The sequence below is a fragment of the Scyliorhinus torazame genome, chromosome 13 (assembly GCF_047496885.1).
Source record: "Scyliorhinus torazame isolate Kashiwa2021f chromosome 13, sScyTor2.1, whole genome shotgun sequence".
Lineage (NCBI taxonomy): Eukaryota > Metazoa > Chordata > Chondrichthyes > Carcharhiniformes > Scyliorhinidae > Scyliorhinus > Scyliorhinus torazame.
The window spans coordinates 175387876-175413194 of NC_092719.1; the positions used below are offsets into that span (position 1 = coordinate 175387876).

The 25319-nt window shown below is 49.0% G+C and overlaps 1 protein-coding gene across 1 annotated transcript in view; it reads right to left on the reverse strand.

The window, feature by feature from the left end:
• The window catches only part of cacna2d3a (calcium channel, voltage-dependent, alpha 2/delta subunit 3a), a 1400547-nt gene that overhangs the window by 435002 nt on the left and 940226 nt on the right, over nucleotides 1–25319 (reverse strand). The window contains exon 26 of the mRNA XM_072472475.1: nucleotides 1764–1885. Coding sequence (XP_072328576.1) covers nucleotides 1764–1885 — 122 coding nt within the window. The remainder of the gene's footprint in view (nucleotides 1–1763; nucleotides 1886–25319) is intronic.

A 25319-nucleotide genomic window follows, 5' to 3' on the forward strand; every position in this document is an offset into this window, starting at 1 on the left:
TTAGGTCATCCTCGAGGCTCCCCCTCACCCCACCTCATCAGGGCATAGCACCGCAGGCCGGATTCCTCGCCTGGGTACCCTGGTGCCCGGGCACCTTGGCGCTGCCAGCCTGGCAATGCCATTCAGGCACCCTGGCAGTTGCCACGGTGCCAAGATAGCAGCAGGTGAAAGCCGGAGTGCCAGGGTATAACCCTGCCCAGAGCATGTCCAATGTCCACCCGGCGTCCTCCGATGATCTGGGAGACTGCCCCAGGTCCCGTTATGCCTGGTCCATGTTTCTGTGGACCTGTGCTAAACAGCGCCATGGCAAGGTCTCCCAGATGCAGGTGTTTGTTCTAATGGCTCACTTAAATATGTAAATCTGGATCTCACCCAAGAAGGGCAAGATCCAGATTGCGACGTTTTGCAAGATATCATTAGATCTTGCGAGGCGTTCCGAGCGTCGCAAATCTCGTGAGAGGCGGACTTTGGCGGTGAGTGGTAATGCCCTGGAACTCACTGCCTATGAGAGTTGTGGAAGTGAAGACAATGAATAATTTCAAAGGACAATTTGTGGGCACTTGAGGGAGATAAAATTACAGGGCTATGGGGATAGAGTGGGGAAATGGGACTGATTGGGTAGTTCTACAAGAGCTGACATGGACTCAATTTTCCAAATGGCCCCTTTATGTGCCAATATAACACTATGACACCGCTCTGCAACTCCACGTATGTAAAGATTTACGGGGTGATTAAGTGTGGACGAACAGGCAGCAATTTGTCCAGAGCCACTTTCTCTAAATTCTTGACATTTATCAGCTGTAAGAGCTATGCATCAATTTGGTTGCCATCTTTATTTGGAAGCCAAATTGCACAGGAAATGTAGAGCAGTCTGGTTTTTTGTTTGAATATAACAAGGGGACCACTCCTCCACCAGCACACTATGCTTGCTTGCTTTGTCTGAACATCTGTGCTGCCATGACTCCTGTCCTAAATAACATGACAATAACTTACACACTCAAAATAAAATTAAGAGAGGCACGGATACCAAACTACAGCTTTCATGGAAAGGGGAATAGGATTACAGAATGTGATCTGTAAAACACGAGTAAAACACCATGTAACAAAAAATGCAATTTAAATGCAATCACTCGTGGTTATAATTAGAAATAAGGTACAAATCTCGGAATGAGATCTCCAAAAGGAGACAGTGGCATCTTAATGATATTTTCTTTGTACAATTATATTTGCTTTACGCACTTTCATTCAGGCATTGCAAGCCTACAGGTAAGCATCTGAAATCTCATGTGATTATAATGGAATTTAACCTTACTTAGCCACTGCACACACAAGACCATGCACAGGAACTGAATGTCTGCTGTATCATGTTTAAGAAGCAAAACAAAATTTCATGGCAGAATATGTGGCCAAATAAAGCAGAGACACATTAAAAATAGCTAATAAATATTTCTAGTAATTAATTAGAGAAAGGATGAGTTACATGACACAATAAATAATTGTTGGAGATTTAAACGTACTTCAAGAAACTATTTTTTATTGCTGAAAAGAGAGACATTGAAATCTGCCATTCTTGCGTTTCATCTGATGAGTGCAAGGCAAAAAGCTTTGGCAACACGTTTGTCTTTTCAAAAATATTCAAGTTCTGTACGACCAAGTTATGCTATTTTTAATAAAATAGATCACTTACAAAATGCAGGAAGGTGATTTCAAAATGAACAATAAAAAACAGTCTTAGGAAGTTCTGTAAAATAAAATCTACTAACCTGTACTAAATGGAATGGAATAGACAAAAGTGCCTGGAAGTTGTTCTGCTGATTTCCTGTACCACAGAGGGAAATGATCGGCAGTGAAAATACTTTCCCTGTCCTTTGCAGTCAAGAAATCTCTTGAAATAGAAGAAACAAATATGGTTATTTTGTTTTGTTTTAACATTTCCAAAAGAACGCTAGATGCAATATTTTTACTGTTAACAAATCATAGTGCTTCCCTTCTCATTGCTTATTTACTACGCAAACCGTTTGGTAACTTGCTCTGTGGTATTTACTGAGGACACATTCACATAAACTAAGTATTTTCATTCACCAATTAAAATTACAAGTATTATCTTTTGGAAACACCGGGCGGGATTCTCCGACCCCCGCCAGGTCGGAGAATCGCCGGGGGCTGGCGTGAATCCCGCCCCTGCCGGTTGACAAATTCTCCAGCACCGGATATTCAGCGGGGGTGGGAATCACCCCGCGCCGGTTGGTGGGCCACCCCCCGGCGATTCTCCGGCCCGCGATTGGCCGAAGTCCCGCTGCTGGAATGCCTGTCCCGCCGGCGAGAATCAAACCACCTCTCTTACCGGCGGGACAAGGCGGCGCGGGCGGGCTCCGGGGTCCTGGGGAGGGCATGGGGCGATCTGGCCCTGGGGGGGTGCCCCCAAGGTGGCCTGGCCCGCGATCGGGGCCCACCGATCCGCGGGCGGGCCTGTGCCGTGGGGGCACTCTTTTCCTTCCGCCTTCGCCATGGTCGCCACTATGGTGGAGGCGGAAGAGACCCCCTCCACTGCGCATGCGTGGGGATTCCGTGAGCGGCCGCTGACGCTCCCGCGCATGCGGCGCACGGCAAAGTCATTTCCACGCCAGCTGGTAGGGCACCAAAGGACTTTCCCGCCAGCTGGCGGGGCGCAAATCAGTCCGGCACGGGCCTAGCCCCTCAAGGGGAGGGCTCGGCCCCTCAAAATGCGGAGAATTCCGCACCTTTGGGGCAGCGCGATGCCGGACTGATTCACACCGTTTTTGGCGCTGGTCGGCGGACATCGCGCCGATTGCGGAGAATCCCGCCAACCATTTATAATTTTAATTCAGCTGGCTACTGATCTGATGGTGATGCCTATGGTGTTCTTTGCATTGTTTATTTAGGATGAATTGTGTAGTGTTCCACAAAGACCACAGTATAGCTTTTACTTAAACAAAGCTATGATTTTATTTCCATACTAAACTGGGTTTTGACAGTTAATGCTTTTACAATATAGAATTGATCAATAACACCTAACTACACTCGCCTACTGCTAATCTCACTCACTGGTATAATGATAATCTAACCTTCTCACACTAACTGTTCTGATTACCTTCACTAGCTGTCTCCTGCTTACTTCTCCCCCAAGGTCTAGCATCACAGCTTTATATAGTAGTATCTGCAGCTCCCTCTAGTGGCTATTTATGGTACTACATTAACCCTTGTAATGCTGATGGTTATGATAATTCAATGCAGGGGATAGTTATAATGGTTTGAAGTTTGCAGTTAGCGATGAAGGACATGCCCATAAACCCTTTTTCTGGGCTTTTGAGCAGCAACCTGGCATAGGCAACAGGAGATCTCGGGCTTGCATGAACTGGGAAAGCAACAATCTGTCTCTTCAACAAATGAAAATGTAGAATCTTTACTGAGACATTCATTGTCTAAATTAGGAAATTTAAGTTGGGATAAGATAGAAAGAAAAAGAAAGAAATAATTTAATCTTTTTTCACATCTCCAACAATAATTAAAATCCAATGGAAAAATAATCCACAATTGTCAATTTTTAGTGGCAGGGAGTTGTTTGACAATAATTAAGATTTGTCACACTGTTAAAAATTCACATCTGCTTCAATGGACAAGGGTGTCTAGTTGGTAAGTACCAAAGATTCACAGCCTTACATGTATTTCAATGTTGAGTCTCCCAATGAGATACTGTTAGAGCAAAGCTTGTGGTGGAGCAGAGAAAATTGGACAGCAACTTCCACATTTCAACACTTAACTGCACATGTGTGGCTGCTAGAATTTCAGATAAAAGTGAGGAAATTGAGATAATTATTATCAGGGGAGGGAAAGTGCTGGAGAAATTTAAGGATCTAAAATCTGACAAACTCCCAAGACCGGATGGCCGACATCAGTGGTGGGCAATCTGCAGCCTGTGAGCCGCATGTGGGGTGGTCAAGGATCTGGGTGCGGCTCGTTGAGTCTTGCCCCAGTGCAGACGGGCAGGGGAATGACACCGCAACTGAGTTCATTCCGGGTCCAGGATCCCACTGCTACGAGGTGTCAACAGGATGCGCTGCTGAGCTTCCCACTTGGGCCCGTTGCTACATTTCCCACCAGGCTTGCCTTCTTACAGTTGACGTCAGGATTGCAGTGCTGCAGTTCCCACCATTCAAACAGTCTAGGGCATTGTGGGTACGCAAGCGCAGGGAGACTGTCGGTTTAGTGCCAGAGCACATATAGGAGGCTGTGCTTCTTGCTCTTAATGTTTTGGCTGTTATCTGCTTTGATTATGCCTAATGGAATATTTTGTGTTGAAGTGGCGAGGTGTGTAAGGACAATCAAGCGTAAAACCAAAAAACGTAAAGGAAGAAGAAGTAGCCAAAAAGAGAAAAATTGGTGATGAGGGCAGAATGGTAAAATAGAGTTGTGACCTGGTTTATTTTGTTACTCAACAGAAAGGGAGACCATTATGCTAAATTTGCAATGAGGTGATAGGAGTTCCAAAAAAATTGGCGAGATTTAACGGAAAGATTTCAAAGTGTCATTTTGGGTGTGTGTGGCAGGTGTTTCTCGACAGCCGCATTGGCGAGACCACGGCCTGTATTCAACGGCACATAGTGGTGGACCAGCTGCAGAGACAGCAATGTCGCCTTGAAGGCAGTGGCAGCGGATTCGAGTCCTCACCCCCAACGAGGAAAGAGTCCTGGAAATCGCAGGGATGTCCGAGGAGAGAGCCGTCACCGACAGTGAGGTTGGCCTGTGCTGCAAAGGTGAGGATCCACTAGCCCTTCACCCAGATGACCTGTCTCAAGTGAGTTGTTCATGTCAGACAAAATGATCCTTTCCTCTCACAGCCCAATGTCCATTTTCTCGCAGGATCTCCATCTGATGAGGCCGGACCATCTGGAGTCATTCCTCTCCCGGCCACCAAAGAGGTGGCCTCAGAGGAGAGCTCTGAGGAGACCACCATCGAGGTGTCACAACTATCATCCCACCTTCCAGCAGTGCAGAGACACATAGCTTGGTGGACAACATTAGTGGACAGGCCTCTGAGGCACAATCTGGTGAGCAACACACAGTTGCTGAAGCACATCAGGTGGAGGCAGGAACATCCAAAGGAGTCGGCAGTCAGATGTGCACTGGATCTCAGGACTCAGCTGGGTCCCAGACAGATGCCGCACCTCTGGACAAGGTTCTCTCAGAGCTGATGCAGATGATAGGAGTCAGTGACATTCCAGCAACTACAAAGACTTCAGGCACAGGAAATGGCGCTGCCGATGCGTGGCACCGAGACCAACACTGCTAGGGTGGCGACCGCAGTAGAAAGCCTAGAGCATGACATGTGCGTCTGATGGCAGTGGTGCCCAAGGCATGGCCTCATCTGAGACGAAAATGGCTGAGGGCCTCAACATCATGTTCCAGTCAATGAGGTACATGTCCCAGATGCAGGTGGACATTGCTAAGTCACTGAGGAGCATTGCTGAGGGCGTTGACACCATGGTGCAGACAATGCCGTGCCTCCAGGACTGGCAGCACCAGATGACTCAGAGGCCCCTGGGGCTCACTACAGATGCCCCAACCATCCCATGAAATTCCCCAGGGCCCTACGGGCACCGACAGGGATCAAAAAGAGCGAGGAGCACTGAGTGGGCACTGGGGGGGCGGGGCTTCACTATCTGTAGCTGGAGGGAATGGAAATGTAAAATGTTCACTATTAAAACATGTAACACCTGATACATGTGAAGCCTGTGTCACATTAGTCTTCACAGTGGGCCTGCCTACACCCCCATCCCCATTGCTCTCTGCTCCCCCCCACCCCTCGCCCCCCTGGGCACAGTGGCCCACGATCGAAATCCCATGAGGCAGATCCCGTTCAGAGGATGAGTGTGAGCGCGCTGTCAGCAGAAAGACAGGAGTCAGACTTTTGCAGAAACTGAGGAGCACCAGAGATTTCCTCAAAGTGAGTTATCATATTATATATTGACCCACTGACAATGCAAACATGGGCCCATCATCCTGAAGCGAGGTTACGCAGACCCTCAGCCTTAAATATACATCAGGGGCAACATCCTCTCAGCATTTACCCTTAAGAATCCTATATGTTTCAATGAAGGGTGCAATTCAATGACCCAGTTGCACACAGTGGGATTCGGGTGCAACAGGTTAATCATGCATTAGCCCCAAATCGGGCTCAGTACTGACATAAAACCTCACGCGAGTTATTTGACTTGCTCTGCTCGCCGCAATCTGGATCTCGCCCTCATTGGGTTAGAGCAAGGTCTGAATATTTAAATGAGCCGCAACCGGACACCGGATATACCTTACGACCGGGACTCACTGGCCACACCTGAGAGACCTCGTCAGCGCGCCGATTAGTGCTGGGCCACGCAAACAAATACTCCATTTGCAAACTTTTTACCCACTAAAATATTGCCTTTAATATATATTGAAAACAGTTGCGGTGCCAGCTCTGATCTCTGTATAACCCTACTGATTACAGGTTGCCAACATGAAACAGAACCCCTTAATCCCACTCGCTGTTTCCTGCCCACTAGCCAATTTTTAAAATCTATGCCAGCCTACTACCTCCAACACCATGTGCTGTCATCTTATGAGTGCTGTTAGTTTCACAGCTGACCACTTCAAAGTCATTCAACTGTGAAGGGAGATGAATGGGAAGCACTTAACTGTTGGAACTGACCCAGGAGCTGTCAATCAAAGCTTGAAGTTTATAAACATTACAGTTAATTTCATAGCTGACCATTTCAAAGTTACTCAACATAAAGGGACTTGAACAATGCTGACAGCTGTGTGTGTGTGGAAACTGTCAGTCACAGCCTGGTAAAATCAATATCAAAGAAAATGAATGAATGACTTGCCGATCAAAGATCTGAAAGGGTTTAAAACCAGTTGACTGTTTTACTCTTTCCAGGAATTGACATATGCTGCTTCCTCTGCCTGAGCTAGCAGCTGTATGCCCAGGTGAGTTTTAATGCAGTGATTTTTTTTCACTGCCTCTGACTGGACTGCTCTCTAGTTTCCAGACAGGAGTCTCTCTCTGGGGGGGAGGGAGGTGACTTCCTGACAGGAGTCACTCTTCTTTGGGGTATTTCCAGATAGGGTCTCTCTTCTGGAGGGGGGGCGGGGGATTTCCCGACAGAGCGCTCTCTTCTGGGGCGTCTGTGGGGGGGTGGGGGGGGGTGGGGGGGGGAGGGAGTCTCTTTATTTAGCAGTCTCTGTGGGGATCTCTTTATTTATGGGGTCTCTGTGGGGAGTCTCTGTGGTGGGGTCTCCTAATTTAGGGATTTCTGTGAGGGGGTCACCTTATTTAAGGTGCCTCTGTGGGGAGTTTATTTAGGGGGTCTCTGTGGAGGGTAGATAAAGGAGAACCAGTAGATGTAGTATGGCATTTGATAAGGTGCCACACAAAAAGTTATCATGCAAGATAAGAGCTCATGGATTTGGGAAAATACATTAGTATGGACAGAGGATTGGTTAACAGAAAGGAAGCAAAGAGTAGGGATAAACAGAACACTTTCAAGTTGATAGGCTGTAACTTATGGAGTGCTACAAGGATTAGCTATTTACAATCTATATTAATAATTGAGGCAAAGGGAGTGAGTAATGTATCTAAGTTTTCTGACAATGCAAAGCTAGGTCCAAAGATGTGCTGGTTAGGTGGATTGGCTATGATAATTTGCCCCTTAATGTCCAAAGGTTAGGTGGGGTTACGGCGACAGGGTGGGGTGAAGGTGATAGGATGGGGTGTGAGCTTGGGTGGAGTGCTCTTTCAGAGAGTCCTTCCATGTCTAGGTAGGAATGTAAGCTATATGGACAGCACGGTGGCACAGTGGTTAGCATTTCTGCCTTACGGCGCCAAGGTCCTCGGTTTGATCCTGGCCCTGGGTCTGTGTGGAGTTTGCACATTCTCCCTGTGTTTGCGTGGGTTCCACCCCCACAGCCCAAAGATGTGCAGGGTATGCGGATTGGCCACATTAAATTGCCCCTTAATTGGAAAAAATGAATTGAGTACTCTAAAATTTAAAAAAAAGAAATGTAAGCTATGAGGAGGACACAGAGAAGCTGTAAAAAGAAATAAACAGGTTAAGTGAATGGGCATGTCACCTTTAAGAGGTGATACTTTTCAGGCCACGTGACAGGCCCTGAGTCCATGGGAATGGAGCATGCGAACATCAGCCTGTCAGGTGTTTAGGCATGGATCTGGTAGTTGAGGATTGATCAGAGAGGCTGGGAGTCGTGGGAACAAGACTTGTGCAGCAGTTGTAGTGTTCTTTGTATATAGTTCTTCTTAGTTAAATAAATCATTTGTGATTAAACATTATCCCATCACCTACCTCTCAATACAACATTGGGGATGAGAATAAATCAAACCAATCATAGGAAACTCGCCAAAAATATGAAGTGGGGGGGGTGATGGTCGGGGGGACAGTGACCTTTCAGAGTCCTGAAAAGGTACAAGTTCATCAGCAGTCGAATAGAACATAAGAACTAGGAGCAGGAGTAGGCCATCTGGCCCCTTGAACCATTCAATGAGATCATGGCTGATCTTTTTTGGACTCAGCTCCACTTCCCGGCTCGAACACCATAACCCTTAATCCCTTTATTCTTCAAAAACTATCTATTTTTATCTTCTGCTTCACTGGGCATAGAGTTCCATAGATTCACAACCCTTTGGATGAAGAAGTTCCTCCTAAACTCAGTCCTAAATCTACTTCCCCTTATTTTGAGGCCATGCCCCCTAGTTCTGCTTTCACCCGCCAGTGGAAACAACCTGCCCGCATCTATGCTATCCATTCCCTTCATAATTTTATATGTTTCTATAAGATCCCCCGTATCCTTCTAAATTCCAACGAGTACAGTCCCAGTCTACTCAACCTCCCCTTGTGATCCAACCCCTTCAGCTCTGGGATTAACCTAGTGAATCTCCTCTGCACACTCTCCAGTGCCAGTACGTCCTTTCTCAAGTAAGGAGACCAATACTGAACACAATACTCCAGGTGTGACCTCACTAACACCTTATACAATTGCAGCATAACCTCCCTAGTCTTAAACTCATTCCCTCCAGCAATGAAGGACAAAACTCCATTTGCCTTCTTAATCACCTGTTGCACCTATAAACCAACTTTTTGCGACTCATAGCTGTGCCACTTTTCGGGAAAATTGATCCGTTTGATCCAGAAGTTTAAAGTTGGGGCCAATATGTCGAAAGTCCCCGAACTTTTTTCGCTGCCAATGAAATCATGGCAGAAGAGAAACAGAAAGTAATATTACTTACAGTTTACGGCCCTCAAACCTCTAACCTTATGTGAAGCTTAACATCCCCAGAGGCTCCGGTCTCCAAGGGCGGAATTCTCACGCAATTGGTGGGATGGTCCAACGCCGGCGCCAAGAGCGGCGCGAACCACTCCGGCGTCGGGCCAACCGGAAGTTGCGGAATCCTCCGCACTTCCAGGGGCTAGGCCGGCTCCGGAGGGGTTGACGCCGCGCCAGCCAGCGCCGCAGGGCCGGCACGAGTTGGCGCATGCGCAGAACCGCCGGCGTGGCTCTGCGCATGCGCCGACCTGCTGGTATTTTGTGCACATGCGCAGGGGGGTGTCTTCTCTGCGCCGGCCATGCCGGAGCCTACAGAGGCCAGTGCGGAAGGAAGGAGTGCCCCCAAAGCACAGGCTCGCCCGCAGATCGGTGGGCCCCAATCGCGGGCCAGGCCTCTGTGCTCCCCCCAGGGCCAGATCCCCCTGTGCCCCCCCCGAGGACCGCACCAGCCGGCCGACCAGCCAGGTCCCGCCGTGTGGGACCATGTCCCGCCGTGTGGGACCATGTCCAATCCACGCCGACGTGACTGACCAGAAACCGACGGCCACTCGGCCCATCGGGACCCGGAGAATTGCCCGGGGGGCCACTGCCAACGGTCACCAACCGGCGCGGCGTGATCCCCGCCGCCGCCCGAAAACCAGCGCTGGAGAATACGGCAGCCGGCGTCAGAGCGGCACTGTGGGATTCGCGCCGCCCCCCGGGGATTCTCTGACCTGGCGGGGGGGGTTGGAGAATCCCGCCCCAAGTCTTTCGATCAATTGGTGTAACTAGTGAGGGACCATTACAAGCTTGTTCACTGGAGTCGCCGTCGATTTTCTTGGGCACTCCTAGTAGACTGTCTGACTCTGCTTCTGGCTTGTAGATGACCTTTCTTATTACATCTGAAATAGCAGCCCTCCATAATTATACAGTGCTTTAAATTTCAAACAGCCATCAGATGTCCTGGAGAAATAGTATCCAGTCTTGTAGCCAGACTTCAACAAATATTGGAACATTTTGAATTTGGTACTTCTCTAAATGACATGCTGCATGACCGGTTGGTCTGTGGGTTCAACAACTTAAATAAACAGAAGAAGTTGATGGCAGAAACCAAAAGGTTGTGTTTGCTCAAGTGACTGAGAGCGCTGAACAAAGCGGTTTTGAATTATAAAGCGTGCAGACCGAGGTGAACCAGTTATAGCAAGAAGCAGCGGCTCTCATGGTTCCCGAAACGTGGGAGCAGCGGAACCAGAAAACAACAAAATGACCAGCAGTCACAAGGGTTAGAGGCTTGTTACTGTTGTGGGGGAGAGAATTCCCATGACAGCAAGTAGAAGGATTTCAGCTATTTCAGATGTTATAAGAAGGGTCATCTACAAGCCAGATGCAGAGTCAGACAGCTTACTACAAGCTCCCAAAAAATTGATGGCGACTCCAGTGAACAAGCTGGAGGAAGACCCAGAAGAGAAATCCGAAGAATAAAAGGTTAACATGGTGAGATTAAGTAAAACACCCCATTGAGATTGTCCTTGTCGTCAACGGCTGTCCACTTAAAATGGAGGTCGATACAGGGGCAGCTGCCACAGTAATGGGTGAGCAGGCATGCAAGTATATGCAGGGAGGACTGCAGCCTGTGAATCTCAGCAGTACATCAGCGAGTACAAGCTCATATCAAAGCTCCAAAATCTAGGACTTGACTCCTCACTCTGCAACTGGATCCTCAACTTCCTGACCCACAGACCACAATCTGTAAGAATAAACAACACCTCCTCCATGGTAGTCCTCAACACCGGGACCCCGCAAGGCTGCGTACTTAGCCCCCTACTATACTCCCTATACACACACAACTGCAAAGCAAAATTTGGCTCCAACTCCATCTACACGTTGCCTGACGACACGACAGTAGTGGGTCGGATCTCGCACAACGATGAGTCAGAATACATGAAGGAGATAGAGAACCTAGTGGAGTGATGTAACGACAACAATCTCTCCCTCAATGCCAGCAAAACTGAAGAGCTGGTCATTGACTTCAGGAAGGAAAGCATTGTACACCAAGAAAGCACAAGAACCCCAATGCTTCAAAGAGTCGTGATCACAGCCCAGATCATCACACAAACCCGCCTCCCATACATTGACTCTATCTACACATCCCGCTGCCTGGGGAAAGCGGGCAGCATAAACAAAGACCCTTCCCACCCGGCTTACTCACTCTTCCAACTTCTTCCATCGGGCAGGACATACAAAAGTGTGAGAACACACACTAACAGATTCAAAAACAGCTTCTTCCCCACTGTCACCAGACTCCTAAGCAACTCTCTTATGGACTAATGGACTTATCTGATCTCTTCACACACCTTCTTTACCAAGTAGTACTACACTCCTGTTTGCTACATCCGATTCCTGTGTCTATGTATTTACATTCTGTATTTTATATTTGCCCTATTATGTATTTTCTTTTCACCTGGAGGAAACCCACGGAGACACTGGGAGAACGTACAAACTCCACACAGACATTGACCCAAGGCGGGTCCCTGGAACAATGAGGCAGCAGTGCTAACCACTGTGACACGAGAGGTAGATTTGCATTTATATAGCAACTCAGGATATCCCAAAGTCAAATAGTTACTTTTGAAGTTTATTTGCTGTTGTAATGTAGGAACTGTGGCAATCAATTTATGTACAGCAAGTTCCCACAATCAACACTTTAATATCAATGTGATACTCTGGTTATATGCAATAGTTGAGGAATAAATATTAGCCAGGACACCAGGAAGAATTCTTGGGGCTCTTCTTTGAAATAATTTCATGGTTGCTTTTGCACCCAAATAAGACTTTGTTTTACCTTCTTGGCCAAAAGGTGGCACCTCTGACCGTGCAGCGCTCCCTCAGTGGTGTATGTTGAGCATCAAACGATATGGTGTGCTCATGTCCCTGAAGACGTGGGCAGCATGGTAGCATGGTGGTTAGCACAATTGCTTCACAGCTCCAGGGTCCAGGTTCGATTCCCAGGCTTGGTTCACTGTCTGTGCGGAGTCTGCACGTTCTCCCCGTGTCTGCGTGGGTTTCCTCCGGGTGCTCCGGTTTCCTCCCACAGTCCAAAGATGTGCTGGTTAGGTGGATTGGCCATGCTAAATTGCCCTTAGTATTCACAATTGCCCTTAGTGATGGGGGGGTTACTGGGCTATGGGGATAGGGTGGTGATGTGGGCTTGGGTAGGGTGCTCTTTCCAAGAGCCGGTGCAGACTCGATGGGCCGAATGGCCTCTATCTGCATTGTAAATTCTATGAATTCTAAGACTACATTATGATTTCACTAGAAACTCCTCCGTCAGATTAAACCTGACCTTGGTACTGTCTGCAAATACTGTGGCCCATCCCTGCATTATGAGACCAGAACCATTGCTTCTAAATGCGGGTCTGTTAAATAATCTAATATTGCTCTGGTCTGTGTCAGACCCTGGTACCTTTGATTTGCAACAGACATTAACTATGCTTCCCCCAGTCCAGGGTTATGCAGGGTATACTAATTACTTTTCCAGCAAATTGCGGCCTGAATTCACCACTGGAGGATCGAGGAGCACAATGGCCCACCTCACGATGTTGGTCACCAATGTCACCATTCCTGTGAATTCCAGTCCATTGTAACATAAACAGGACAATTTTAACAGCATCAGAGCTGGAATTTATATCAACAGAACTACTTCCTCTTTTCATTTTGCAACGTAAACAGTCCATTACGTACACTCAGTCAGTGTGAAAGTGTCACCTATTGTCCCAAGTCCTGTAACACCTGGGTTTAGTTAATTGAATTTCCAAAGCAGGGTGTGCCCCCAGATGGTTGCTGTTAACCCCAATTAAGTTAACTGGATGCCCAATTAGGTTGACGAGGAGTTGTGGAAAATCTTTGTTTTCTATTTCAACAAGGAAGTGGTTGCTATATTGCACCTGGAAATTCGTATTTTTTTAAGAGGACAAAGCACAAGGACCTTTTAAAAGTTCACATTGGGAGCTCCCCTCCCCAATCTGTTCTGAGTGCAAGCATAGTGGCCTTTTCAGGTTGTGGTACAAGTGGAACAGTGTCTGTAACACTCAAACTATACCAATTGCCGGATAGAATGGCCTTTCTACATGGGCATAAGCTTTATAACCAGAGCATACACATTAATTTCCACAGTGTCAGCTGTAATTTTGAAAAGTTCACAGTATTTTGGAATCCAATGCTTAATGCCTTCTTAATCCATTTTTAAGATGCATTTGCCATTTACAGTTTCAAAAGGCACCAATGAAATTCAAGCTGAAATGGAATCATTAAGCTTAATGTATAAAATATACCCCTTAAGTTTTGAAAAGAATAAGCAAAACTATTTATTAGAACTGTCTTTCAATTCTACAATTGTAATTCAATCCATCTTAAACTGACGACATTAAATCCTGTTTGCTGGCGATAAGGTTAAATGAATTTGGCAATCTCAAGCCTAGAACGTGTAATGACTGAAGGGGAAATAGAGAACAAAAATAACAACAACATCACCCTGTCTGCTCAAATGCAGTGGTTTGAAGTGTATTTGTTTCAACGCCAGAAGTATAGCAGGTAAGGCAGATGAACTTAGAACACGTATTAGTACTTGGAATTATGATGTTGTGGCTGTCACAGAAAAGTGGTTAAAGGGAGGGCAGGATTGGCAGCTGAAAGTTGGAGGTGCTTCAGGAGAGATAGATGGGTATGTGGGGGCGCAGCATTACTGGTTAAGGAGAATATTATAACCAGGGCTCATAGAATGAGGCAATCTGGGTAGAGCTCAGGAACAGGAAGGGGGCAATCACAATGTTGGGGGTTTATTACAGGCCCCCCCAACTGCCAGCAAGAGATAGAGACGCAGATAGGTAGAGAGATTTTGGACAGGTGCAAAAGCAACAGGGTTGTTGTGGTAGGGGATTTTAATTTCCCCTATATTGGCTGGGACTCACTTAATGCTAGGGGCTTGGATGGGGCAGAGTTTGTCAGGTGTATCCAGGAAGGCTTCTTGATGCAATATGGAGATAGTCCAACTAGGCAAGGGGCAGTACTAGGCCTGGTATTGGGGAATGAGCCTGGACAGGTGTTGAGGTTTCAGTAGTGGGACATTTTGGAAGTAGTGACCATAATTCTGCATGTTTTAGGGTACTTTTGGACAGGGATGAGGGTAACCCTCGCGTTAATGTGCTAAACTGGTGAAAGGCAAATTACAATAACGTTAGACAGGAATTGAAGAATTTGGATTGGGTGCAGCTGTTGGAGGGTAAATCAACATTGGACATGTGGGAATCTTTCAAGCGACAGTTGATTAGGATTCAGGAATGACACATTCCTGAGAGATCGGAGGATAAGTATGGGAAGTTTAGGGAGCCTTGGATAATGAGGGATATTGTGAACCTCGTCAAAAAGAAAAAGGAGGCTTTTATACGGTCTGGAAGGGTGGGGACAGTCAAAACTCTTGAGGACTATGAAGAAAGTAGGAAGGAAAATAAGCAGGAAATTAGGAGGGTTAGGAGGGGTCATGAAAAGTCCTGGGCAAGTAGGATTAAGGTGAATCCCAAAGCTTTTTATTCATATGTAAAAAGCAAGAGGGTGGCCAGGGAAAGGATTGGACAACTTAAGGACAGTGGGGGGAATCTATGTGTTGAGCCAGAAGAAATGGCGAGGTACTAAATGAGTACTTTGCATCAGTGTTCACCAAAGAAAAGGACTTTGTGGAAGATGATTCTTGGGTAGGATGTGTCGACAGTCTGGATCATGTTAACATTGAGAAGGAGGTGGTATTGGGTCATTTAAAAGATATGGGCTGGATGGGATTTACCCCAGAATACTGAGGGAAGTAAGGGAGGAAATTGCTGGGGCCTTGACTGACATCTTTGTATTCTCATTGGCTACAGGTGAGATCCCAGAGGACTGGAGAATAGCTGATGGGTACTACTGTTCAAGAAAGGTACCAGGGATAATCCTGGAAACAATAGGCCTGTGAGCCTCACGTCGGTAGTAGGAAATTATTGAAGAAAATTCTCAGGGACAGGATTTATACCCATTTAGAAACTAATGGACTCATTAGTGATAGGCAGCATGGTTTTGTGAAGGGGAGATCGTGCCTCACTAACTTGATCGAGTGTTTTGAGGAGGTGATTAAATGATTGATGAGGGGAGGACGGTGGATGTTATTTACATGGACTTCAGTAAAGCCTTTGTCAAGATGCCTCATGGCAGACTGGTACAAAAAGTGAAGTCACACGGGATCAGAGGCGAGGTGGTAAGATGGATACAGAACTGGCTCGGTCACAGAAGGCAAAGGGTAACAGTAGAAGGGTGTTTTTCTGAATGGAAGGTTGTGACTAGTTTGTTCCACAAGGATCTGTACATAAACGATTTGGAGGAAAATGTAGCTGGTCTGATTAGTAAGTTTGCAGATGGCACCAAGGTTGGTGGAGTGGCAGATAGTGTTGAGGATTGTCAGAGGATATAGCAGGCCATAGATAGGTTGGAGACTTGGGCAGAGAAATGGCAAATGGAGTTTAATCCGCATAAATGTGAGGTAATGCTTTAGCTGGCTGTTAAAGCAGACCAAGGCAGGCCAGCAGCACGGTTCAATTCCCGTACCAGCCTCCCCGAACAGGCGCCGGAATGTGGCGACTAGGGGCTTTTCACAGTAACTTCATTTGAAGCCTACTTGTGACAATAAGTGATTTTCATTTCATTTTCATTCATAATGCATTTTGGTAGATCTAACATAGAGGGGAAATATACCATAAACGGCAAAATTCTTAGGAATATAGAAAGATCTGGGCATGCAGGTCCACAGATCTTTGAAGGTGGCAACACAAGTGGACAAGATAGTCAAGAAAGCATACGGAATGTTTGCCTTCATTGGATGGGAAATAGAGTATAAAAACGGGCAAGTCATAGAACCTTGGTAATGCCGCACTTGGAATATTGCGCACAATTCTGGTTACCACACTACCAGAAAGATGTGGAGGCCTTGGAGAGGGTGCAGAGGAGGTTTACCAGGATGTTGCCTGGTCTGGAGGATGTTAGCTATATGCAGAGGATGAATAGATTCGGACTATTTTCATTAGAAAGACAGAGGTTCAGGGGTGACCTGATAGAGGCCTACAAGATTATGAGGGGCATGGATAGAGTGGATCGGCAGGCACTCTTTCCGAGGGTGGAGGGGTCAGTCACCAGGGGGCACAGGTTTAAGATCCGTGGGACAAAGCTTAGAGGAGATGTGCGAGGCTGTTTTTTTACGCAGACGGTGGAACGCGTTGCCAGAGGAGGTTGTGGAAGCAGATACATTAACGTCGTTCAAAAGGCATCTTGACAAAGACATGGATAGGATGGGTATAGAGGAATATGGCTCAAGGAAGTGCTGAGGGTTTTGGCAAAGGTTGGTATCGTAACCGGTACAGGCTTGGAGGGCCAAAGGGCCTGTTCCTGTGCTGTACTCTACTTTGTTCTTTGTTCAATCGATTCCTATTGGGTGCATTTGCAGACGGCCATATTTTCCAACTTCCAACACTGGTGACTGTGGTGAATGTATTACTGCTACCATTCACCATTGTAATTGCATTACATTGTATTGTATTATGTTGATGCCCTTGTAGGCTCCGCCTGTGGCTCCGCCCCCTCGGGGGAGTTATATAGAGCTGCAACCTGTAGGCGACACTCAGTACAGAGCAGTCGCAGGCAGGCACAGTTCTAGCTGATTAAAACTACTGTTCACTTCAACTCTTCGTCTCATGTGAATTGATGGCTGGATCAATTTAATCAGCTACAATATCGCTATGGAAGCAGCCCTCAAACCTGATCGACTGGAACTTGACCCACAGGCAGCTGAAGCCAAAGGAATTTTTTCACATTGGTTCCGCTGTTTTGAGGCCTACCTCGCCGCCTCCTCCTCGCCCACCGTCACCGAGGAACAGAAACTGAGTCTCCTCCACACCTGAGTGAGCCACAGAATCTCCGTGCAGATCGAGGAAGCGACCACGTACGCAGACGCGGTCGCGATCCTGAAAAGGCAGTACGTGAGGCCGGTGAATGAAGTGTTCACACGGCATCTCCTCACCACTCGTCTTCAACGCCCAGGGGAATCGCTGGAGGAATACCTACTCGACCTGAAGGTACTCGTTCGAAACTGCAATTATAAGGACGTCATGGCCTCGCAGCATATGGAACTCGCCATCCGGGACACCTATGTGACTGGAGTCCGGTCCAAATACGTCAGACAGCGCTTGCTCGAAAATGGCACCCTCAACCTAGAAGAGACGGTAAAACTATCCACATCTTTAGAAGTAGTGTTTCAGAGGCTCAATGCTTTCCCCCCCGACCACGCGATCCCCTTGTGGACGCCCGACCAGAGGGTGTCCGAGGCCTGTGCCACGCGGGTGCCCGCCCAACCCGGGGGGCTGCCTGCTAGTTCTGCGGCCAGAACCAGCACCTCAGGCAGCGTTGCCCAGCTCGGAACGTGACCTATAGCGACTGCGGCAAGAAAGGACACTTTGCCAAAGTCTGCCTGGCCAGATCCATAGCTCCTAAATCAAGGCCCGACTTTCAGACTCACAGGCCCGCAGACCCCGCAGTGTGGCTGCGTGCCTGCTGGTACCACCCCCTTCGGACGCGTCATCAGCCTCGTGCTGTCCATGGGGGTAGCCATCTTTAACCCTACCCGACACGTGCGACTCATGGGGGCCGCCATCTTGGCCGCCATCTTCAACGCCGCCCAACACGTGCGACCGACGGGGGCCGCCATCTTGGGACTGCCCCACCACCTCCGACCACGCTGGCTACCCGTAGCTCGGTGTTGTCACCCTCGACCAGTCACGGCCCAAGCACCTCAGGAACTCGATGATGACCGTCCGGGTCAATGGGCACGAAACGTCCTGCCTGTTTGACTCTGGGAGCACGGAGACCTTCATACATCCAGACACGGTAAGGCGCTGTTCTCCCAAATTTCCCCCGCATTCCAAACAATCTCCCTCGCTTCCGGATCGCATTCAGTGCAGATCTGGGGGTACTGTGCCACGAACCGCGCGATACAGGACGCCGAGTACGCCAATTTTAGACTGTATGTCCTCCCCGACCTCTGCGCTCCTCTCCTGATTGGACTGGACTTCCAGTGCAACCTCAGGAGCCTGACCCTGAAGTTCGGCGGGCCCCTACCCCCTCTCACCGTATGTAGCCTTGCGACCCTTAAGGTCGCCCCTCCCCCGCTCTTCGCGAACCTCACCGCCGTCTGTAAACCCGTCGCCACCAGGAGCAGGCGATACAGTGGCCAGGACAGGACTTTAATCAAGTCAGAGGTCCAGCGGCTCTTGAAGGAGGGGGTCATCAACGCCAGTAATAGCCCCTGGAGAGCCCAAGTGGTGGTCGTCAGGACTGGGGAAAAGAACCGGATGGTTGTAAACTACAGCCAAACCATAAACTGGTACACGCAACTTGATGCGTACCCCCTTCCCTGGACAGCGGACATGGTGAATCAGATTGCACACTACCGGGTGTTCTCCACGGTAGATCTGATGTCCGCATACCACCAGCTTCCAATCCGCCCGGAAGACCGCCACTACATGGCCTTTGAGGCAGACGGCCGCCTCTTCCACTTCCTCCGGGTCCCCTTCGGCGTCACCAAAAGGGTCTCGGTCTTCCAAAGAACGATGCACCGAATGGTGGACCAGTATGGGCTGCGGGCCACATTTCCGTACTTGGGCAACGTCACCATCTGTGGCCATGATCAGCAGGACCATGACGCCAACCTTCAGAAGTTTCTCCAACCCGCCCAAGCCCTTAATCTCACCTATAACAAGGAGAAATGCGTTTTCCGCACAACCCGACTGACCATCCTCGGCTATGTCGTGGAAAACGGAGTCCTAGGGCATGACCCCGACCGCATGCGCCCCCTCCTGCAACTCCCCCTCCCCCACTGACCCAAAGCCCTGAAAATATGCCTCGGGTTCTTTTCATATTATGCCCAGTGGGTCCCCAACTATGCGGACAAAGCCCGCCCACTTATCAAAGCCACCATCTTCCCTCTGATGACTGAGGCCCGCCTGGCCTTCAGCCGCATCAAAGCAGATATTACCAAAGCCGCGATGCACGCGGTGGACGAGTCCATCCCCTTCCAGGTGGAGAGCGACGCATCAGATGTCGCCCTGGCCGCTACCCTTAACCAGGCAGGCAGGCCCGTGGCCTTTTCTTCCCGTACCCTCAACGGCTCCGAGATTCGACACTCCTCAGTCGAAAAAGAAGCTCATGCCATTGTGGAAGCTGTGCGGCATTGGAGGCACTACCTGGCTGGTAGGAGGTTCACCCTCGTCACCGACCAATGGTCGGTAGCCTTTATGTTCAACAATACACAGCGGGGCAAGATCAAGAATGATAAAATCTTGAGATGGAGGATCAAACTCTCCACCTATAATTACAATATCGTGGCCTTCCGGTGACGGCGGGCGTGAGGCAGCCGCGCGTTGGAGGGCTCCCGTTCGGGAACGGCATTGTCGGGGGTTAACGCCCGGTCCTAGGGCCAGTGAAGGCAGTAAAAGTTGGGAGACAGCACAGAGGAGGGGAATGTTGAAGACCAGCAAAAAAACGTCCGTGAAAAAAGCGGCTGAAAGTCCGTCGGGGAGTGAAAAGATCACTGCGGGGTCAGTAAAGAAAATGGAGGCTGGAGCACCTGGGGAGGCTGCAGTGCTTACGGATGAAGGAATAACTAAGGTGATGGCTGCGGAATTCGAAAGGCAGTTTGCAAAATGCATGGAGACGGTGAGGAAGGAGATGAGGGAGGTTTTGAGTGCGCTGGTGGAGGAGGCGATTTCCCCGGTGATGACGGCAGTGGCGAGCGCAGTGGCGGAGGTGCGAGAGCAAGGGGAGGCACTGAAGGAAGTGGAGGAGACGTTATTGCAGCACGGTGATCAACTTGCCTCGATGGGGAAGGAGATGCGGAAGGTGATGGACATTAACAAGGATCTGCGAGGAAAAATGGAAGAACTGGAAAACAGATCCAGGCGATAGAATGTGAGGATTGTGGGGCTGCCCGAAGGAGTTGAAGGACCGAAGCCGACTGAGTATTTTGCCGCGATGCTGGCGAAACTATTGGGGGAGGGGGAGGATCCCTCCCAATATGAACTGGATCGGGCTCATCGGTCGTGGAGGCCTGTACCAAAGGCGAGTGAGCTGCCAAGGGCAGTGACTCTGTGCTTCCGTAGGTACAGTGTGAAGGAGAAGGTCCTGAGCTGGGCCAAGCAGAAGCGGGTGGTGCAGTGGGCTGGAGCTGGTATACGTGTATACCAGGACTTTACGGTGGAGCTGGCGAGGAGGTGGGCTGCCTTCAACCGGGTGAAGAGGGCACTGTACATTAGCAAGGTACAGTGCGGCATTGTATATCCAGCGAAGCTGAGGGTGACTTATAAGCTCAGGGACTTTTATTTTGGAACGGCAAAAGCAGCGGAGGAGTTTGCGAAGGCAGAAGGACTGTGGCAGAACTGACAAATTGAGAAATGGCCATGTGCCGATGTAACCTCATGACTATATTTTCTTCTTTTTTGTTTCACTGCGTGCTGGTGTAGGGGCTAAAGGAGCCAATGTTGTATATATTTGGACAAGGGAAGGGATGGGACTTTCACTCGAAATGAGGGCTCTTTGGGGTGTAGGTGGATATGCGGGGTGTGTGTGCTAAAAGGGGATCTCTGGGCTTTCCTAGGGCCAGGCAAGGGGGAAAGGGACCCGGGTGGGGGCCTCCACGCTGGCCGCTTTAAGCCGGCCAGTGAACGAGAGTGAGGTGGGGGGAGGGGCTGCGGCCATCGGAGCCTGGCAGAACAGGGTCCGAGTGGTCTAGCCGGGGTGGAAAGTTGGGAGGAAGGAACCGAGGTTGGGAGGAGGAGTTTTACAAGAGGCAGTGGACGGGAGGAGCTGGAGACTTGGGTGGGGGGCGGGTGGGGGGTGGGGGGGGGGGGGGGTGGGGGGCGGGGGGGCGGGGGGCGGGGGGTGCGGGGGGCGGGGGCGGGGCGGGGGGCCGGGGGGCGCGGGGGTAGGGGGTGGTGGGCGGGGGGTACAACTCTTGGGTATCATGTACAGTACTCTTTCAGAGGCTGGGTGGCGTTGAGTGTAGGGGGGGAGGGGGAGTGGACTCTATAGGTCAATGGTGACCATGGACGGTCCCGGACTCCTTTTTCTTTTTCTTTTTCTCCTTTGTTTTCTGTTTCCACCATGGGAGGGATTGGTTTATTGGATGCATATATTGACAGGTGGTCCATTGTTTGGGGTGATGGGAGGATGGGATCATTGGTATTGTTAAGGGGATTGATTTTGTATTTGTTACCGTTTACTGTTTGTGGGTGGGGTGTAAATCTTTGAAGGAAAATGTGAAAATGTAGAATAAAAAAATATTTTTAAAAAAAATGTTAAAAAATAATTACGATATTGTGTATCGGCCCGGGAAGCTCAACAAGCCCCCAGATGCCCTGTCCCGTGGCACATGCGCCAGCGCGCAAGATGACTGACTCCGGCCATACAAAATGACCTCTGTCACCCGGGGGTCACCCACCGTCTCCACTTCATCAAGGCCCGCAACCTGTCCTACTCCACCGAGGAGGTCAGGTCCATGACCAGGGACTGTCAAGTCTGCGTGGAGTGCAAGCCGCACTTCTATCAGCCAGACAAGGCCCACCTGGTGAAGGCAGCCCGGCCCTTTGAGCGACTCAGCATCAATTCAAAGGGCCCCTCCCCCCCACTGGCCGCAACGCGTATTTTCTTAACGTCGTTGACAAGTATTCCCGTTTCCCCTTTGCCATACCATGCCCCAACATGACCTTGGCCACTGTCATTAAGGCCCTGCATAGTGTCTTCACCCTGGTTCGGTTTCCCCACTTACGTCCACAGTGACCAGGGCTCCTCGTTTATGAGCGATGAGCTGCGTCAGTACCTGCTCACCTGCTCGGTACGGGCATTGCCTCGAGCAGGACTACCAGCTACAACCCCTGGGGAAACGGACAGGTGGAGAGGGAGAACGTGATGGTATGGACGGCCGTCCTTCTGGCCCTACGGTCAAGGAGTCTCCCAGTTTCCCGCTGGCAGGAGGTCCTCCCCAACGCACTCCACTCCATTAGGTCACTCCTCTGCACAGCCACGAATGAGACCCCTTATGACCGTCGATTTGTTTTCCTCAGAAAATCCACATCCGGGGTCTCGCTTCCGTCCTGGCTGACAACAGGGGGGCCTGTCCTCCTCTGAAAGCACGTGAGGAGCCATAAGTCCGACCCCCTGGTCGAGAGGGTCCAGCTCCTTCAAGCCAACCCCCAGTATGCCTACGTGGCCGACAAGATAGAGCACCACGAAGGCCGACAAGATAGAGTCTCCCTCCGGGTTCCCCTGCGACCATCACCTACCCCCCCCCACCCTACACCGAACACCGCCCCTCCCCCACTACATGGCCTATACCCCCCCTCACCCCATCACCAACCTACAGTGATGAAGCTCCAGAAGAGACGCTCCCGGAGTCAACGAGCCCAACACCCATGCCGCAACGATGAATTCAACACCCGTGCCCGCAGCGAAACCAGAGCTCAGGCGATCGCAGCAAACGATCAAGGCACCGGACAGACTCGATTTGTGAGCCCACTTCACCCCCGCTGGACTTCAATTTTTAACAGGTGGTGAATGTGGTGAATGTATTACTGCTACCATTCACCATTGTAATTGCATTACATTGTATTGTATTATGTTGATGCCCTTCTGGGCTCCGCCCCCTAGGGGGGGGGTATATAGAGCTGCAGCCTGTTGGCGGCACTCAGTACAGAGCAGTCGCAAGCAGGTACAGTTTGAGCTGATTAAAACTACTGTTCACTTCAACTCTTCGTCTCGTGTGAATTGATGATCGCATCAGTGACGCTTCAGAAATACAAATTGGTTGAGAAGCATTTTAGGTCATTCTTTAATCTTACTTTCCTTGCATCAACTATGTTCTGCGCAATTAACAGGCAAAACTGTTGGTGCAGCAGAATACAACACTTTCACATTAAGTTGAAGAGCGGCAAGGTGGCACAGTGGATAGCACTCTGCCTCATAGCGCCAGGGTCCCGGGTTAAATTCCAGCCTCAGGTGACTGTCTGTGTGGCGTTTTCACTTTCTTCCCGTGTCTGCATGGGTTTCCTCTGGGTGCTCCGGTTTCCTCCCACTGTCCAAAGATGTGCAGGTTAGGTGGATTGGCCATGCTAAATTGTCCCTTCGTGTCCAAAAGGTTAGGTCGTGTACTGGGTTATGGGGATAGGGTGGGGGGCCTAGGTAGAGTGCTCTTTCAAAAGGTCGGTGCAGACTTGAAGGGCCGAATGGCCTCCTTCTGCACTGTAGGAATACTATGAGACCAACACAGGTTATGTAATGTTGGATGATTGAAAAAAAACAGCGATTCAGCGACTGCAGTTGAAGGGAATTCATGCTGGTTGCATCAATTCTGCATATAAATTGGCTCTCATTCTCGAGTCTGAAAAATCTCACAATGTATTCAGGTTCAAGAGAAAACAATTGCTTAAGTAATATCTCAATATCTTAAATACTTTATTTTTCAATGTTACTCGGACGATTTTCGTATCTGATGGTTGCTTGAGCTATAATTCACAAACAATCCACCAACAATTTAAGTTTACTCAGAATCCTTACAATATGACCTCTCGCAAAAAATACAAATGCTCACATAAAGCTGCCTGAATTCAACTTAGTCAACAAGACACAGTGCTCCATTTCCCCCCCTCACCACTTACAGCAGCTGAGAAACATTGATGTAGTAACCACCAATGGAAAATATGAGTTGTTGTAAGTGTGTTCAGTATCCTTTGTTAAATAGTGCTTAAGCTTCTGTAATGTTTTTTCTAAAGCTATTATAATCTTTTCTCTTGGCATCATTGTAGCATATCTACCATCATTATGTGTCATTAAATAAATATAAAAAGATTTGTAGAACTTTTCAAAGGTGACATTACTCCTTTACTTTCTCAGCAAAATAAAAAGCTCCGTTAACTCATGAAGTACCAAAGACTTTAAAACACAATAGTCCCCCATGGTTGAAAGTTCACATCACAAATCAAGACATTTGAATCTTTACATTCCAATGGTGCTCAGTCATTTACTCAATACCAGGGTCAGCACAATTAAAATTGAGAGTACATCTTTAAATCAAATTCTACGTCGACTTCATATTAACTCTTTCACCATGAATAATCACCAAGTGATTACCACTTAATGGAAACTCAAAGCCTTTTCCTGCCCAGCCTCAATTTTTAGGCTGGCAGGCACTGGAAAACACAGGGGCAAAACAGAAATATTTTCAATCCTCGATCTCGGGCAGGAAGATGGAAGTGATGGGGGCAGTCTCCTTCAGAAGCCTCCTTCTGACCTGGAGGGCAGGGTGGTGCACCCGTGTACACTGCCAGCTGACAGGTTGGCACTGCCAAAGTGCCCAGGTGGCACTGCCAGCTGACATGGGCTGTGCCAGGTTGGGTGTTGGCAGGGGGGGGAGAGGATGGCGGGGGTTGCCGGGGACCCTCCCATATTGCTTTTAGGCTGGTGGGGAGGGAGTTTCGCGGACCCCAGAGATCAGGACGCCATTTAAGAATGGCATCCCGACCACCTGCTAAAATAGGGAGTTTCAGCGAGCGGAGCTCCCCACTGTACAAAACATGTGCGGCCTTGGTCGTGCGCTCCACGTTCAGGCCCCTTATTCAACACGAGTCGCGTTGAATAGTCCTGTATTTCTCGGCACTGCGAGTGCCGGGAAACACATGGCTAAGCGCGCTCACTGGGGATTTTGTTTCCTTTTGGGAGAATCGTGCCCATAATCTAAATAAACAAAAGAGATACACAGTGAAGTGAGAATGATCCCGAATCAGGATAATGGATGGGGGAAGCAGGTGTTTGCTGATCTTCCTGGCTGACAGGTTACTGGTTCTGGATCAGACAAATGGATGGATGAAGCTGATTTCCGCAGCTGG